This window comes from Falco biarmicus, chromosome 1 (assembly GCF_023638135.1).
Source record: "Falco biarmicus isolate bFalBia1 chromosome 1, bFalBia1.pri, whole genome shotgun sequence".
NCBI classification, from domain to species: Eukaryota; Metazoa; Chordata; class Aves; order Falconiformes; family Falconidae; genus Falco; species Falco biarmicus.
This window is the reverse complement of record NC_079288.1, coordinates 47,315,552-47,333,530: the sequence shown is the minus strand read 5'-3', so window position 1 is coordinate 47,333,530 and position 17,979 is coordinate 47,315,552. Positions and strand designations below refer to the sequence as shown.

The 17,979-nt window shown below is 39.4% G+C and overlaps 1 protein-coding gene across 7 annotated transcripts in view; it reads left to right on the top strand.

The window, feature by feature from the left end:
* RAPGEF2 (Rap guanine nucleotide exchange factor 2) overlaps positions 1–17,979 on the top strand; it is a 195,216-nt gene that overhangs the window by 51,137 nt on the left and 126,100 nt on the right. For all 7 annotated transcript variants that reach the window (XM_056350378.1, XM_056350455.1, XM_056350061.1 and 4 more), the window contains exons 2-3: positions 9,912–9,982; positions 13,537–13,593. In XM_056350378.1, the coding sequence (XP_056206353.1) occupies positions 9,912–9,982; positions 13,537–13,593 (128 nt within the window). The remainder of the gene's footprint in view (positions 1–9,911; positions 9,983–13,536; positions 13,594–17,979) is intronic.

The following is a 17,979-nucleotide window of genomic DNA, read 5'->3' as shown; positions in this document are numbered from 1 at the left end:
TAGGAATACCTGCCCCATTTAACAAATCTGCTACTCTACGAATACCAGTATACTACAAAGCTTATCTCATTGGGATTTTTTTAGTAATCACCACCTTTTTTAATTATGCGTTTGAAGAAGGAATACTATGTAGTTGAGGTTACTACTTGGCTATGATGTTGAAGTACTGGGACCTAAGCTTTACAGAAATTAATGTTTTTCAGAAAATAGATTGGTCTTGCCCACTACAAGTCTGGAGTGACGTGCTTCCTTCATGGCACTTTGTGTGACTGCCTTAGTTATGCCTACATTGTCTGGACTGCAGTCCTTGTGCTTAAACTGGGATCATGGATATTAACCCTGGCTGCTTTGAAACCTGTAGACTCATTAAGCACTCTTAAAAAAACCAACAAACCTACCACCAGCAAAAGCATTTAATTTTCATATTTTAATCCTGTTCTGGCAGCTCTTGGGGAATCCTCTAGGGACAGCTACCTGCTAACCCTATTTTCAGCAGGCAACCCTGCCTGATATGCTGTGGTTGCCTTTTCCTGGCCATTCTGGTTGCTCTTCCTGATGTTCTCTAGGCTGAGGTCCTTTAAAATGCTTCTGTAATCACAACTTGGTGCCAGCTAAGAGTTTCCTTTCGGCTGTTTACTCCAGTATGTTTGTGTATCACTTCATTTTCCTGTTTGGTTCTTTTTTCCTGATTATTTTTTTTTAACTAATTTTGTTATTTTTAAAAGCTGGCAATTATAGTGTTCTGTATTTGGATAAATTTGTGTGAAACTCACCTCTGCTATAAGCAGTTGTTTAAAAATAAGTCCCACTGTAGTAGCTGATATATTTGTTATAGCTCAAGATTGATTTTTATTTAGTAGGATATTGAGTCTTATTCCATATAGCTAATGGAAACCATGGGACAAATCACAGACTGTCTCAAAACAATATGAAACTCTCCTTAGCATTACAAAAAAAAAAAAAAAAAAAAAAAAGGAGGGGGGGAACCCCCTAGGGGCTGGCATAGCTCTACAACAAAAGATGTGAATGTTTGTGCAATGAATGTGAAAATGGGTAGAACAGATTTGATAGAAGCCTCCAACTGTTGGCTATAAATATTGAAAAGGCACAAAAAGGCAATTATATATACTTTTAATGGTGAATAGCTTAAGTGCCTTTCATGATTATGGACTGTGCCTTCAGTAAGAGAGATCTTTTTTAGTGAAACCTTTTTGTTTGCATTTGGACTTGTGACCAGTGTTTGGATTTTTGACTACAGAAGTTAGGCTTTTGTGTAAAGCATTTAATTGTCTGACTTCTGAGAGTCTGGAAAGCAGAAAAGAAATGCGTGGTGCTACCCCGTAATTTCCTATGCTCGTTAGTTTGTTCACTGACTTCTATGAGATGGCAGGCTTTAATTTCCCATCTATCCTTTCCACGTTTATCCCCATTTTATAGGATGATTATAATCACGAATGTCTTAATTTCTTTATTCTACTAAAAGCTTTCTGACCAGCAGGATATGTTGAATCAATTGTACTAATCTTGAGCTGGTGCTAGAAGTCTGTTAGTGTGGGTGGGTTATGGAACCTTCCAACTCATTTTTGTACATTTGAGCAGGTTCTGCTGGCAAGATTGAAAACAAAACCTGTTTATCTTATTATATGTAAATCTGTGAGGCATTACATGCAAGTAGAGGTTTTTAATCCACTTCCCATTAGAAAAAAAATCTAAAATGCAAAAATAAACATGTAATGAAATTGTCTTTTGAGGGGAGCTAATTTGAAAAGAAAATAATTCACAAAACAAACAGAATATATTTGTAAGACAGGAAGGTTGTTTTAAGTATCCCGTTGAAACATCTTGTTTCTCCACAACTATTTTACTGTAATCCTGCTGTGTTTCTCCAGCCTCTGACTTTGAGGCAGTAAATGCAATTGAAGTCTTTGGAGAAGCATAGTTTCGTTTTGTACTGGGACAACTCCCAGTTAAGACAAACCAGGAAAATGGGATTTCTCTTTTTTCTTTACAAGGTTTTGGAGTTGTTTCTGATTAGCTTCATTTGTGGGTTCTTCAGTTCTGGATTAAAATTGCCTGTTCCTCCTGTTTCTAATCCAGTTTAAAAATTCAACCCGTAACCCAGAACAAATGTCCCCACCCTCCCCACAGTGGAGCTAAAAATACCAAATTTTGTGTGTCAACAAGTCTTAACAAGATCAATAAAATTTCCATATTCCTTTCCCACTGCCCGGCTGGGGCCAGGGAAGTGAAGGATTGGGTTGGCTTGGTAGCCTGTAAGTGCCCCTTCTGGTGAGGGCTGGCTCCCAGGCTCTGTCATTCCCGATTGCTGTGGAGTGGTTGTGTCATGAATTTCCTGAAACGTAACGCATGCTAGTCAAGACAAATTCATACAGGTTTAATTAGGATGGTAAAATTTTTCAGGACTGTAGTGGCCACTAACACGTTTGGCTGAAGTTCAGGTAACTAATTTGACATTTGATGGCTCTAACAATCCTTCACTTTCAAAGGTCCCCTTCAAATCCCAGTCACCTGTTTGGAGTGTAAGAAGGTATTTGTTTTGAGAAACTCCTCAGTTTCAGATTCTCATCATTGTCCTGGAAAGCTGTGGGTTTAAGGCAAGCCGAGCTATCGTCTGGAACAGCCAGTTTGTGGAAAGGTGGACTAGTCTGGTGGGTGGCAAACTGGGGACAGCAAAGCTGCTCTACTACAATTAGTTGTCTTCCTACCCATGTACCCAGCTTTGGTCCCCACCTGCCTGCACTACTACCCATTCTTGCTTCTCACCCCTCCCCTTTTAACATTTTTTCCTGTGCCAAGCAAAAGAAAAGGAAGCAATTCTAATGGCAGTGCGGTGTGATGGGTCATGCTTACCAGAGCAACTCTGCTGAGCCAAGTGCCCTCGAATCTGTGTCACGAATTCAGAGTTTCCAGGCTTGCAGCTTCCCTGGGAGCTGATGGTGCTGCCCCTTGGGAAGGGGAGCGCTGTGTTGGGTTGGGTGGTGAACTGGGTAGGTCTGGTTTGCTCTTGGTAGGAAAACAGCAGTCCCGCAGGAGGAGAGAAGGGCAAAATGGGATCTGAAACCCTGCTAAATGTGGTTGATGAACAGGAAGCCTTCAACCCTGCTGTGAGATCATTGAAAGGGGTAGTGTCACCTGATTCCGTAGGTTTTCTGTTTGAAGAATCAGACTTCAGTATTAAAAATGTCAAGTTTGGCTAAAGGAAATGTAATTTGATCATTATGCAAAACCGATAGACCAAGCTTTGCACCTTAGGCTGTGCTTAGAATAAAGAATGTATTAAGAATTAGCAGTCTTATTCTGTATTTGGGAATGAACTTTTATTAGTCTTTGATAGGTTACAGTTTTTTATATGCTTCAAAATAGGCTGATATAAAGGAAACAGTTGTTCCAGGTAAGTTTACAAAATTGAGTTACATGAATATATATTCATCTTTAAAATATGGCTCATGGGATTTCATTCACAGAAGTACCAATTCGGGCCATTTGACATGTGTAATTTCACTTACAGAGATGTAAATGAAATATTTAGGTATCTGCCAATTCAACATCCCGTCAATAAATTGTTTCCTATAACTTTGGCTTTAGGTGTTTTTAAGCCACGGATCTCTAGGTACACTAGTAAAAATGGCTTGCGGAAAAGTGCTGTGATAGCTTACAGTGAAGTTAAAAAGAATGACTTAAATTGTAGTGTAATAGGTTGGATTCTGGCAGTCTTCCCATGCGGCAACCTGCCCCCCCGACCCCACCCCAAGTATGAAGGTCCTGATGCAAGAAAAAATGTCAAAAATTTGTAGTACATGACAAATACTTCATTTTAATCTCTTCAACAAATTAGTTTTGGTATGGCTCACTGATAAGTGCATACATACCTGGGCATGCTCCTGCATAGCAGCTGTGATTGTGTTTAGGTTTTTTCCACTGTGGGAAGCTGGAGGTGCACGTGAATGCTTCATCTTCACGGGTGCGTGGCAAGGGGGGTGGTATCAGCAGTACTGGATTTTTTGTTTTTTCACTGTGTAAGTCAGTTTTTGTGGTTTTGCTCTCGTTTTGTGGCAGCTCGATATTTGCAAGATGTGAGCTCACCCTTAGGGTGAGGTCTTGCCTTTGGAGATAGGTTTGGCTGGGATGGCTGACACAGCTTCCCCCCTCCCCGCTGGCCCTGCCTTTCCTTCAGACGTTGCTGTCTCTGAAGGCGGTAACGGGCACAGTCTCCTCAGCAGCTGCTGGCGAGAGCCTGGCATGTTCCTGTGAACCAGCTGTGATCCTACTCGGGAGCAGACAGTGGGCATGGAAATTTCTGTTTGAGCCAGGTTGGGTTGATGTTGCTATAGTCCAGTCTGTCTCTTCTGGTGCTGCTGGTGCTGCTTTGGCCTCGGTGAGCCAGTACAGGCAGCCCGACAGGCAAGTGCTAAATCAGTGCTAGAGGGAAGAAAAGAAAATATAAATGCTTGGTATAGCTGCCCGAGTGTCAGAGAGTCAAGTGACTTCAGGTGCTGGATGTGAGAAGGAAAGGGAAAAATACAGGGTCCTGCAGCTACAAGGAAAGAGAGACAGGACTTCAGCAACCTGGATTTGGATCATGGCTTCATTCCTTACTAGGAAGAAAAACCTGGCATTGTTGCTTTTGTTAGTATATCACAATTTTGGGGAAAAAGCATTGAAATACTTGAAAAGAAAAGGGAGGTTCTGCTTCGAGCTAAAATAACTGCTTAGTCAACTGTCTAGAAATGACAAACACCTCCCTTCCTGCTGGCAGTTTCATGGTACATTTAAAGCCATGGAGGACTCTGAGGTCCTACCTTCTCCCCACCACGTGGGCTGTTGCCTCTGTGGCCCTGACGTTGGACCTCGTGGGTCTCGTGCTGCCAACAGAGAGGCTTGAAGCTGGGTCCCCATGTGTGGGTGTTTGTCCTGGGGCCAGGGAGGTGGCAGGAGCGTGGTGGGGAGGGACAGGGTGGGACCTCCCATTTTCACAACAGCGAAACCTGGCTTGGGATGGGGTCTGGAGCTGCCAGGTGTGATGGGGAGCGGGTGCACCCCCCCCCCCACCCCCCCCCACCCCCCCCTCAGAGCCTGGTGCTACTGCCGGTTGACTGAATGTGAGATACAGATGGTTATTTGAACAAAGATCAGCCTTTCAAAACCTGTTCTACACTCAGCAGCAGACCTTTTTGAGCCTAAGGTGAATATTAGGTGTCCTTTTCCTTGTTTTCATCCTCCAAGACAGTGAATTAAAGAATTAGCTTGTACTTTATTTTTACCCTTTGATTTAAAATAAGCCAAACTATTATAAGATGAAAGCTGCTCTCCACTTATTTGCAACTTTGCAGAAATTAGTGAATATCTCGCTGAGAACAGTGAATTTCTCAGCTCTGCATTTTCCTTTTTAACTGTGTCAAGGACGAATAGTTGAATTAGGCCTGCAGTTTCATACCTTAATGCAAACCAGGGCCAAAACCAGTGTAAGTCTGTGCTTTTTTGAGAGATTTAACATTTTCAGTCCAAAGTAGCACATTTCCATGTTTCTATCACTTTACTAAAGTACAGATTTCTTCATTAAGCTAGTATGAATTTGGGACCAACATTCTGGTTTGGGTTTGTCTGGTTTGTGTAACTGGCATTACTAAATAAGTCTGAAGCACAAATGAAATGGATAGAAATGTTTGGGCATAAATGTATGCAGAATTTTATTAGCACGGAGACCAGAGGTAAGGTTGCAGACTGACAGGTTTCTACAGATCTAATTGACGTTGAGCTGTGCTAAAGCTCGAGTCTCTCTGTTTTGTTTCATAGTTCAGTCAGAACTTTAAACGAAGCCAGCTGACACTGTGGAAACAAATTAAGAAATAACACTGAATTAAACAAATTTTGGGCTGCTCCGCACACAGCGACCCAAGCGTACAACTTTGCCTGCAGTACAAATTTAAGCACAGATTAGATTTCAGTCTTTTAGCCTTCATTTAAATAAAAACATGCTTTAAAAACTGCACTAATTTGTGCTTTGCATTTAATTTTTGGGTTTGGAGCTTCCATTGAGATGTTTCCTTAAGCTGTTGCTACAATCTTTGAGTAGAATTTGGCTCTTACAGCACGATCAGCTAAGCCTTTGCATTGCTTTTGCTATTATTTTTTTTCTCAATTCTTTTGGTTGGCTAAAACTACAAAGCAGAAAGTTCTTCCGTGCTTTTATCTAATTAGTCCTTCCTATAGCAGGTAATTTAACCAGTTGTAGCGGTGATGATGAGCTTCGTTCCTCTCGAGTTTTATAAACTGTTACAGAGTTATTTTTTTAAAAAAATAAAGGGAGAAGCTGTGTCAGGGCGGCCTTTTCCTGCGGTTTGGCTGGCTCAGCCTGCCACCTTGTGGAGTACGAGCGGCGTAAAACCCACCACCAAAAAATCGGCAGCAGCCTGCTACTGTCACCTGCACGCTGCTCCGCCTTCGGTGGCTTCCTTAGGGGCAGCTTTCTGGCCATGGGAGCCAGCAGAAACGTTTGTGTCAGTCACGGGGGGCTTCAATTTAGCTGCCGCGTTAAGGTTTTGCTAGCCAGCTGGCATCAATCCCACGCGCAGGCTATGTCCTCGAAGGACAAAGTTCTTTTCCTGAGAATTGTAAAATTCTAGCTTTTTGGCAAGCATCTAGAATATCAAAATGAAAAACTTTCATCGCTTACATGCCTAAGTTTATGTGGATGCATTGTGTGAAATGGCTTTTATTAAACCATCGTTTCGAGCATTTGGAATCTGTTTAGGATTTTACAATACTTGGGACAAATATTTCTGAGAGACTCTTGCATTCCATTAATCCACTTTTAATTAAGAAGTTGAAGCAGCTATTTATGTTTGATAATGAGTATGTTTGCTAAGCAAGCAAAACATAGTTTTTCCTGAAATGGAAAACTGAGATGACTTAATGACAATAACTTGGTGTTCTGATCCCCAAATAGCTTTCCTACTTGTTAATGCTGCAGACTGACTGGAACTGTGCAGCGCCTACTGACAATATAGGAAAATAAATTCATCTCTTTTGACTCTACTGTAGTTTTCTGTACCTTGCACTATCCTGGAGGGTTTAATTGAAAGGCTTATGGTGGTGGTTACGTTTCCATGCCAAGCTTTTGGTGCTAGAGGGAGCTGTTTGCTGCTCGACACTTTCTAGAAAGGTGCAGCTTAAAGAACAGGCTGCAGCACGTGTTCTGGCCGGTGCACATGGGCTTCAGGGTTACAGTGACTGTGCTTTGATAGGACCCTGCCGCCTGGAGCACTGGTCTGTTTTCTTGCTGCTTTTTTTTGTTTGTTTGTTTTTTTGCAAATAAACCCCCAAACCCATAGGACTCCACTGCCTAGAGCACTGCTCTGTTTTCTTGCTGCTTTTTTTTTGCAAATAAAAACCCAAACCCACCTTATTTCTCTCTGTAATGAGATGGCTTCAGCTTTTCTTTTCCCTGTGTTGCTGCAGCCAGCAGCCATGATGAAAGCACAAGTAAATATTTATTTAGGTTTTGTTTTTTTTCTTACCCCTTCTCTTTTTTAGATCTCTCTTTTTCAGATCTTTTTAGATCTCATTTTTTGTCTCTTTTAGGAAGGACCTCTACCATCTGCCGTTCCTGGTATGGGGACCTATGGGATGTTGTCTTTGCAAATATTAGACACATATGCTTATGTTTTGAAGAGGAGCTATTTTTTTTTTTTAAAGTGTTCAGTAAACTACCCTGTCTGTTGTTTGTGAAACTGGTTACAATGACTCCTGTCAGTGATTTAATGCATTCCTCTTGCTTTGAGTCACTTCAGGTGCACTTCTCTGGGAACATAACCTGTGTTCTTTACTACTTTGTATACTTGTAGGGTTGGGCATTAGTTTGTGTCACCCAGCAGTTTTGGAAACCAAATGCCCATGGTTCCCTTTTACCACACACTTTTAGATCTGTGGATCCCTGTAAGCCAGCATGCTTAATGATTCTTTATTGCTGTGAATCCTTTACTGCAGATAAAATCTGTGTCACTTGAGAGAGATCTCAGTGCGAGCTGGTGGCGGAAGGTTACTCTGCTGTTCTGCCTCTGCTTGCTGCTGGCCAGGCTTGCTGGCAATGAATTTCAGTAGCACCTTCTGGTCAGGCTCATTTCTGTGTAATCCACTGCTATGAGCATCTGCTTCTCAGTGGTCCACTCCCAGCTTCCCACGGCAGCCACTGGCTCGTGTTGCGGAGTCTGGCAGGCCAGGATGAGTGGCAGCGGTGCCACGGGACTGTCAGGCTTGTGTCATACCCTGCCACCAGCACAGAGCTCCTGGGGGCCTTGGCTCACCCCCCGCCTGTTTGGCAAGTGAGCAGGCCACTGACTGCAGCAGACATGCCCTTTCATATGCTTTTGTTAGTATTAAAAAAAAAAAAAAAAAAAAAAAAAAAAAAAAGGCAAGCTAGTATTGTACTCTCTCTTCAAAGCCTTCTATGTGTAAGGTCCCTCCATCCCAAACCACGCATAATTACCTCTCTTCTTCATGTATCCTCCCCTCCCCACAGGAGGGCCAGAGCCTCTGGAGGGCAAGGGAACAGAAGGACCAGAATAGAAGTGACGTTGCAGCATTTTGGCTTCGTGCATTTCTTCTACTTTTTCAAACTGAATATTTACTTTTTTCAGTGTGAGAAAAAGAGATTTGTTTTGGTGCTGAATGAAAGACATCTATTTTGTCTTAAACATTGAGTGTAAATCCTGGTATCTTTTCTGATCTATGCCATGGTTTAAACAAGTACAGTAACACTTCTACACAATGTCTTTAACTATATTTTATTTTTCTTACTTGAATTCAAGTTCTCTGTGCAGCTTCAGTCCTAATGTCTTTGCCCAAATACCACATCTAGTATTCCTTCATTGTGTCTGAACACTGAAGTATTTCTGTACTCCGTGGTCAATTTTAAATACACAGATTTTTCGCAGTGACCAAATCTTTCATAAATTCATAGCTTTGATATGTTCTGTTACTTGAAAACATCTTCTTAAGTTATGAGACTGGTAATTTATGCTCAACTTTGTCAGCCTCAGGTAGTGGTTGCAAGGCACTGCTCTGATTTTTTTTGTCTCTTAACTAGCATGTTTGAAAAAATGGATGATGAAACAGCATCAAATCAGTGAATCAAAGTTAAATCACCCTAGAAGTTGTGGACTGCACTGAATTTTTTTTCCTAAGTGCTGTAGTGATTTTTAAGTATAACGTTAGCAAAGCCTCTAGACTGACATTAGTGGTTTCCATAGTTGCATGTTAGGAAGTTTTAGTCTTGGATGTTGTTTTCATATCTTTATTAATGTTGTTTTGTGACCTGGATATTGGAGGTCCACGTGGTTGAATGTAACACTTCACCATGTAACTAGGATTATATTTATGACTTTTTTTCTGATTTACGCTTGTGTTTTACCTTCCATTTGAAGATAGAATTTCATAAATGTTTATGCACAATGGGGTATTTTGTTAGACTGTTTTGTACCTTTTCCTTTCCGCTGAACATGAAAAGACCAGTGTCCATGAGCTTGCTTTATGAAATAAATGAAGAGTTTTGGATACGTTGGCATTGGGAAGCGGGACAGCGGTAGTTGCAAGTTATCTCACTGGAGTTCTGAAGCAGGCTTGTTTCCTGGAAATGAGTAATGACAGCAAAAGCAGAAAGGTTTCTGTGTCTGTGGGTTTTTTTGATGTGGACATACCATCATTCTTCCCTATGTCAGGTTCCAACATATAATCGAAGGTATTCCTGCAACTTGCCTTTAACCTCTTGTAAATGTGTTATTTCAAATGTTCCTGCCTTCCCTATTAGCAAAGCTCTGGATGTTTTGCAAAAACAGTATTTTAACAGCTTGGTCCAAATCGAGAATCCTAATAACATTTTCCTTTGTTTGTAGGATTTGGAGATTGTGTATTCCTATTTACATGGAATGGAAGCTTTGTCTAATCTCAGAGAGCATCAGCTAAGGTATGATTCTTATCATTAAAACTATATATTTGTTAACGCACTAACAAAGCAAAGAAACAGTAGGTTTGGTAACTGTGCGCTACTCTTAAGTACAATACCTCAAACCGAAAAGCTGGCTGTCACTGCAGCCATTTCTTCCCTTTGTTACTGTCCTGACACTTACCCCTTGTGTATGTATCCCTATTTGTTCCTTCTGATTTCTATTGTGGATGTGTGTGTTTTCTTTTCAAACTTTCAGGCTAGTAGTAAATGCTTTGCATGCAGAGTACATGTTCCAGTCCTGAATTAAAGTCTAAATCACTTATGTAATATGATAATCATGAGAGCATAGTCTGTTATTTAGCTTCTGTTTCAGTTTGTGCTTGCTTTTGTGTGGAAGTTTTAGACAAATTATTACTACACATGCAAATGATACTTCGTAAAAAATTACTAATAAATGTCAACCACGTATTTTTTTAATTAAAATGCTTCATGAAGTGAACAAATTCAAGTAAAAACTTCCAGATGAACTTCCTATTTTTTGTAAAGACTTGTGTGTGTTTGATTTTTAGGTAGTTGTTTCAGTTGTCCTCGCATAAACATCTTACAGCGGAGGATTCTAAGGGTGTTTGGACATCGGTGTGGGGCTGGCAGGTGCAGGGGGTGGCCAGCACTTCTTCTGTACGCTCTGTGGCGAGGGAGGGTGAATTACTGTTCTATTGCATCCTGGGGTTTGCCAACATTTGCCACATCTGAAAATGCTGAAGTAACTTTGACTTGGTTGATGCTGGCTTAGGTTCTAATTTCTGGCCTCTTGCTTCATCCTTCTCTCAGAGTCTGCATTCCCAAGCCAATATTCTGTAATTTGGAGAAAATAAAAGGCGGGGTTTTGTTTCTCCCAAAGTGCTCAAGACACTTTTTGCAATGTTGAATGTGGACTTCAAAGGAGTCTCTGTAATTACTTTTGCTTTGGAAGGAGGCCACGATCACATTCAGTTAAAGTATTTTGTGTTATGTGATTATATGCAAGACTTTTAGCACATCAAGTTTTGCATAGCTGGGGCTGAACTGGTGTTAACTTATTTACAAAGATCAAAGTGTGCACACATGGTGCTGTGGTATGTTGATGTGTGCTTCTTGGCTTCCTGTGCAGAATGAGGTTCTTGCTGAGGAATGTGTGGAACTTGCTCTCCCAGCGCATGAATTCCTAGAAGAGAGCTTCTGTTTACAGAACCATACATGGGAAAGGCTGGGCGCTTGGCAGATGTGGGACAGAAGGCTTTTATAGTATCCTTTAGGATACAACATTTCTTGTGGCCCTGGGATGCCACAGAAACCTCCGAGATGTGTTATAAAACTAGCTTATTAAATATAGCATTTAATAGTGAATAACTTACCTTGTGGCTTGCTGATGATCTCATCTTGAATTTATTACGTTTCTTTAGGAAGCAGACTAAGGTCATTGTTTGAGCAAAAACTAGACACCAGTATTGACCAGACCTAATTCAATTTTTCAAATAGTTGAGGAAGTAATCTAGTTTGTACTACTTGGTCACTGTAATTTCTAACTGTTCCAGTTTAACACAAGAATTGGAACACTTGGCTACCTTCTGTAAGAGGTATTTTCTCCCCTGTTACTGTCCTAATAATGGGACCAAATTGCTTTAAAACTTAGATGGTGCCAGTAGTGAACTTGCGTGACTTTATCAAGAATGTACTTCCTTTGCTCCCAGTTCAGAGGGAAACAAAACTTGCTTGTTAAAGTGATTCTGTTTCTTATAACTCCTACTCTTAGATGGCCTGTTGCCCAGCATCATTTCAGGCCAGTAAGTCGCAGACTATCCTTGGGCAGTATCTTAATTTTTAAATCTGACTGCTAGCAATGACATTTCTTCCGGTAGCTTCTTACTAGTAACCTCATGTCCACTCTCCCCCTCCCTCTCAAAACAGGATCAGAAAGAGAAGATAAGGACCCAGGAGGTAGAAGCTGACAGTAGGTTTTTGATGTCTGTAAAAGATTTTGGCAAGACCCAATTTTATGGCGGGGAGCAGTATCTGAAAAAGAGAAGCTTCTGTGGTTCTAAACATTTTTTGCTGTGCCAGGAAGCAAGAAGGTTTTTCATTATATGAAGTTGATATACAATCCATAATGCTTAATTATAAACAATACAGATATTGCCTATAATAATAGTTCTCAAAGATGGTCCAAAGAGTAGATCTAAACCGCTAGACTGGGGGAAGGGCTGTGGTAGTAAAAGTTAATCACCTCCCCCCCCCCTTAAAATCTGATTTTCTAACAATTTGTGAATAATCAGGGTACCACTATAAGCCTTCTGCTTTTGGGGAGTAAAAGCATTATTTCTTAGTGGGCTGAATTAAGAAGTAAATCCTGAGAGAGATAAGTGCTAAGGTAACTTTTGTAGCAGTCTGTTGGCTATTGAAAGGCATGATCTAGGAAATCATGGGAAATGGCAATAAGAAGCCTTTTAGATGTCACGTCAAACCCAGACCAGCTCTTCTAGGCCTCAGATCAACTTTTCTGAGACTTTTCTTGAGCAGCAATTCTTGAGAGCTTTTGTCCGCTTAGGATGTCATTGCAGGCAGCCAGTCGTTGGTGCACTGCGGTTCTGGTGATTGATCCTGCGAAGAATGAAAACTTCTTTCCCAAATTTAAATATAGCTCCTTATTTGAATGTTCACATGAGCCTCTTAGGCAAATATCTGTCTGACTGTCTGTCAAATAGCCTTGGTGTTTGCAATCTTTTTTACAGCCATAGAAAGGCCAAGGGAGGCATTGGAGTTTGTGTCCTTCCCACCCCCCCAGTAATTTACAGGGTCCATTTCCTTAAAACAATAAACAGAAATGGCATGTTGATTTTTTTTTAATCAAGTTGACATTGCATTTCCTAATATGTTGTAAATTCTGTTACAGTTACTCTCCGTTATGCCACATTTGTCAGGCAGACAGTGAATGTGAAAGTACTTTAATCCTCCCCTTTAGACAGAGGACTTTCCTGCAGGAAATTCTCTCCACTTTGAGCCCTCTGAGATTTCAGCATTAAAATCTTATGGTGATTTTTAAGTTGCTGAATTTTAGCAAAATGAGGAGCATCGATTTACCATGCAACATAATTTCTTATTTTGTCTGTTTGGCCTGACTTGAAAATGGGAGCAGTTTTTACATCATAGTATCTCTGATTAGTATTACATATCATACATTTCCATCATTTCTAAAATTCTGAATTGTTTCCTTATAAAGCAACTTACTTTTATCAGATCACTCAATAGAATGAGATCAGTATCATTTTACCCATTTTATAGAACTTTTTTTTTTTATGGGAGCAATTACATCTAGTGTTCTAAATCAAATCTGATCTTGGATGAACTAAGAACTTTAACGCTTAGATTTATCAATTTGTTCTCTTAAATTAAAAACCAACTTAGCTTTAAATTGATGGTTAGTTTCTGCAAGTGCTGGAGGCAAGTGTGAAAATGCTGCCTAACTTTAGAATGTGAAGTCTTTGTGCAACGGATAGGAATCATAATTAAAAATTACTTCTTTCCTTCTCTTTCAGACTGATGTGCGAAACTGTTAGATATGAAAGGCATGAAGCAAATGAAGTTCTGTACTAGTAAGTATCTCTGCTTCCTTTTGTATGGTGTTCAAAGAATTAATTCATTTTAAAGTGTGTTAAGGACAGTGTTTAATGCCAACTCCCTTGCACAGCGCACAGTCTGTAAACATATATGAGCTACATCATTTTCAGCTTCAAAGTTGGAGAAATTTGCTGGTGCCAGGGAGGGAGCTAACAGCGATACTTGCTTGGTGACGTGTGTGCATTAATTCTTGTAACCAATGAGATTACATACAATTAGGAGATGTGCGATGTATCCTCATTAGAGTAAATTGTCATTTAGTCTCCCTCCAATTTTTTCAAAGTAGTAGCAACTAGGTTTTCATGTCAGAGGTGCCAAATCGACATATCTAACACGGCTTATAATTAGCAGGGATGTGATCTAATGTCAGCTCAGATTTACAGTAGAGATCTGAGGACTGCAATTGCTGTATTTATGCAAGAAACTTGTCGAAACAAAAAGTTTATCAGATTTTCACTTAATGCCCCTAAACCAGACTCTGAATGCATATTTTTCTGGGTTGTCTGGTATTATTTTAACATTTAAGCACTCAAAGAATTCACTTGTATGCCTTCTTTTATACATGTGCAATTTTTCCTGTATTGACCACCAGGAGGAATATATGTTTGAAAACTGTAATGCTAAGCCTTGACCATTCAGCAAAATTAATGTCTAATGAAACCCAGTAATCAGTTATGTATGGGAAATGCACAAGGACACACTGTATAGGTGCATAGATAATTTTAATTATGCCAACATAATATTTATTAATTTTACAGACTGATTTGCTAGTGACCATTGTGCTGGTGATTTGTTCTTTTCTAGGCAGTTGGTTTGTGTCCATTATTTGTACTAGAGTTTTTGTTTAGACCCAGTATCTTGGCTCATTCTAACTGTTGGTTTAAATTTGAATTATATGCTGAATGAATCAAGGCTGCTAGTTATGTGTGTACACAAGGCAGGCAAAAGTTACTAGGAAATATGTGCCTGAGAAAATAAAGTGCGCAAAGAGAACGCTGTGAAATCTGGGTTAACTAGAAATGCTTTTTGCAATTCTTTTGCACTGATTTCCTTTGTCACTCCTTTCATGTGACTTCATCTTCCCTTTAGTTGTTTGCCTGTCATTCCTATTTACTTGCTTCTTGACATTTTCCCCCCGCCCCATGTTTTATTCAGTAGATTTAATGGGCAGTTTGGCACTTTCTGGGTATAGATAAAGCAAAATGTGCTTGCTTTAGAATTTCACATCTCTGTTTTAATGCTTAATGGGCTAAACCTGAAAGTTAACATTTAATGTTTTTTTATTTAAAACATAATAGTTAAAATTCAGTATTTGGAAGCCAGGAATGTATGTCCTCTTACTCAGAGTTGTAGATTTACGTTTTATTTTACTGAACAATTTGAGAGCTACTTGGTAGGAAAAGCCCATGAAACCTGCAGTCTAACTTCAGTGTTCTATTTTTGGGATAATGAACTTGAAGTAATCCTTTTTTTTTGTTTCACAAATTCAGCATATCTACCTAAGACATATCCTTCTAAAAAACAGGATTCCAATTACACAATGTACATGTGTGGAAATATTCTTTGAGTACTACAGATGATAAGCAATATGATAGCCAGGTTAGAATCAATCCACACAGTTATAAGCTATAGGAAATGAGCTTGGACCATAAAACCTGGTCACTTTTTATTGAATATGGCAGAATTTATCACTTGAAGCTCTTATTTTGGTTATGAAGGTGGATGTTTAAAAAAGCATTAAATTTGAATGCTTAAGTTACAGTTCTTATTATTTCCCCCCACACACACTCCCGCAATTGTGTGACTTGCATTGAAATCTTAAATTGGGTGCTAAGCTTTTGTGTTCGTTAGAAAAATCTATTAAAATAGCTGCAACTGTTGGAGCTGTTAATTGACCTGTGTGTGTGAGCTCCCTGAGGCAGAACTTAATGTCTCAGTGTGGATAAGCTAAATCTTTATTCCTAAATGCCAACGTGAAAGCTAATACGGTTGCTATATTTATCAAAACTTCTTCATTGTGAAAATTTTGTTTTATGTATGTGTTGCCAGCTGTACTTGTAAAAAGGTGAATCTGGATTGCATGTTTGTAATGCTGAAAATAACTATCCGTATTCTGCAGAAACACAGGAACTATTTTTTATCCACTTTTTTAAAAAAAGTTGGTAACTTTTGTAGTATCTGTATAGATACTTTTATGACTACAGGGATAAAATGGAGCACGTTGTTTAAAATTAGCTCATCTCATCTGCATTTACTTTACTATCAGCGGGTGTACATGGTAGTGACAAATTCTCAAACCCTACGGCCATTTTGCTGTTTAAATGGAAACTGGGTTATTAAAACTGGCAGTTCAGCTTGAGTTATTCTTCATTTGCCAGTCATCCTATTACTTTCATTTGATGGGAAGTTAATGATACAGGAGCTTAAAACCTGCAAGGCAAAATTTCTGAACTGAGGTTTACTTGACACACGTATCTGTGGGTTTTTTAGCTTGTTCTTTTTTTCTTCTTCTTTTCTACCTGCTACCTTTATTCAAATCTATTTAAAGATCCCATAAAAAATTTTTTTAAAAATATTTAGTTTGATCACTTGATATATATTTTATCTGTAGGTCAAAGAAAAAAAGTTATTTTTTCATATCTGTATAATAGTAATTCTGGCAGTTTCCAACAGTAAGTTAACATTTTCTTTGTAAACCAGAGTTCTAGCAGATTTGTAGAGGGTGTGTATACCTCTTGACAAAGTTGAACAGCATTTTTCAAATCAAAATGTAAATGTTTGCTTGATGACAGAGAGGAATCCTTGGCAATGAATATTTTGCATATAAGCAGATGAATATATCCCTAATAAAAGAAGCACCCCTTTTTTCCCTCATCAGTTATACAGGGGTTGTATGTGGCTTTAAGCCGTGCTGTTTGATATTTCTGGCTGTATGCGTCAGTGGTGTTTGGCTTACTCTTTCTCTAAGGAAGTCTTATTTTCTTCTGTAAAGATAGTGGATTTTATTTAAAATAGAAAATATTTTAAGTTTTGATGACCTGCTGTCCAAAGTTATTTGATAATAAAATCTCATGTGTTTCTGAATTGCTGTGCACAACATGTTTTTGTGACCATATTCACTTTGGTTTCTGAGTAATGGAACCTGGAACTAACTTAGCTGCTGCTTGTAATTAAAAAAAAAAACAACCAACCAACCAACCAAAAAAAACCAACAAAGGAAGCCCCAACCCATGTTATTGTAAAGTGTGTTTTAGTTTTTTAGAGAACTTTGCATGAAAGCCTGATAGGATATATGCTTGTACCACCCATATGTCCCTATTAGAGAAGACTGCAAAACATGTATTTTGAGCTTAAGCTCTCGTCAGTAACAGATTTCTTAGTCTGTAGCACTTTAGTAGTATGCTGCTGGGTTTGATAGTGTTGATTCTTAAAAAAGGACAAGTGTTTAAAGAACAGTAGTTATCTCTTGGACATCTTGAACTGAATTGTAGTGTTAATGTCTATGTCTGGAAAAAGCTCTTGTCTAATGTCAACAAGTTTGTGTGCTTTTACGTCATTCAGTTTTACAGCCTTCTGGGCTTTAATGAAACTCAGTGCTTTTAGAGGACTGTATTGTGGAAAAAAAAAAGTGGGTCTACATATAAACTGGAGATTGGAGAGAAAAAATGTATGTGGAAAACTGAGTTATTACTGCAGAGAATGTCCACAGCTGAAATGAGAATTAGTAATTTTTTTAGTTTCTAAATTACTGGCTATGGTAGGCAGGATGAGTAACAAATAGTCGTATTTGTACAATTACATTTTTCTTGGTTTTTTTCCTCATTCCCTGCTTGTCATACAATGTGGGATGAAAAACTCCACTTGTGTTAAGACTGTAGTGCTTACGTGGGGGAGTGGGGTGGATGAAAGAGAGTAAGGCATGAGAAGTGGAGAAGACTGAAAAAAGGGTAAAGATGCATAATTTCAACTGGTCTTTTTGGATATTTCCATGTTCAGAACTAAATTCTCAGGTCAGGTAGGTGTAATATCATCGTCCAGTCTCAGCCATGTTTTCTGAGTTACAGCACCATGGCAAATCCCAAGACCCTGACCCACTTGTTTTGGGCTAGCGTGCAGCCTTCCCCGGAGCCTGCCTTGGCCTAGCAGTCAGGGCCTGAAATGAATGAAATCTGGAAAAGAAATAAAGGAGCGCCACTTGTTGGTTGCAACTCAAATGCTTATGGTTTTACTAGATGAAAATGTTAGTGCCTTTCATAAGGTAGAGCAGAATGTCTGAAAAATGCTGGAAGCCGTTGGTTTTCCATAGCTTTGGTTCAGGTTACGTTAGGAGTTTTGCACAAAGGCCCTGGGGTTATGGGCTT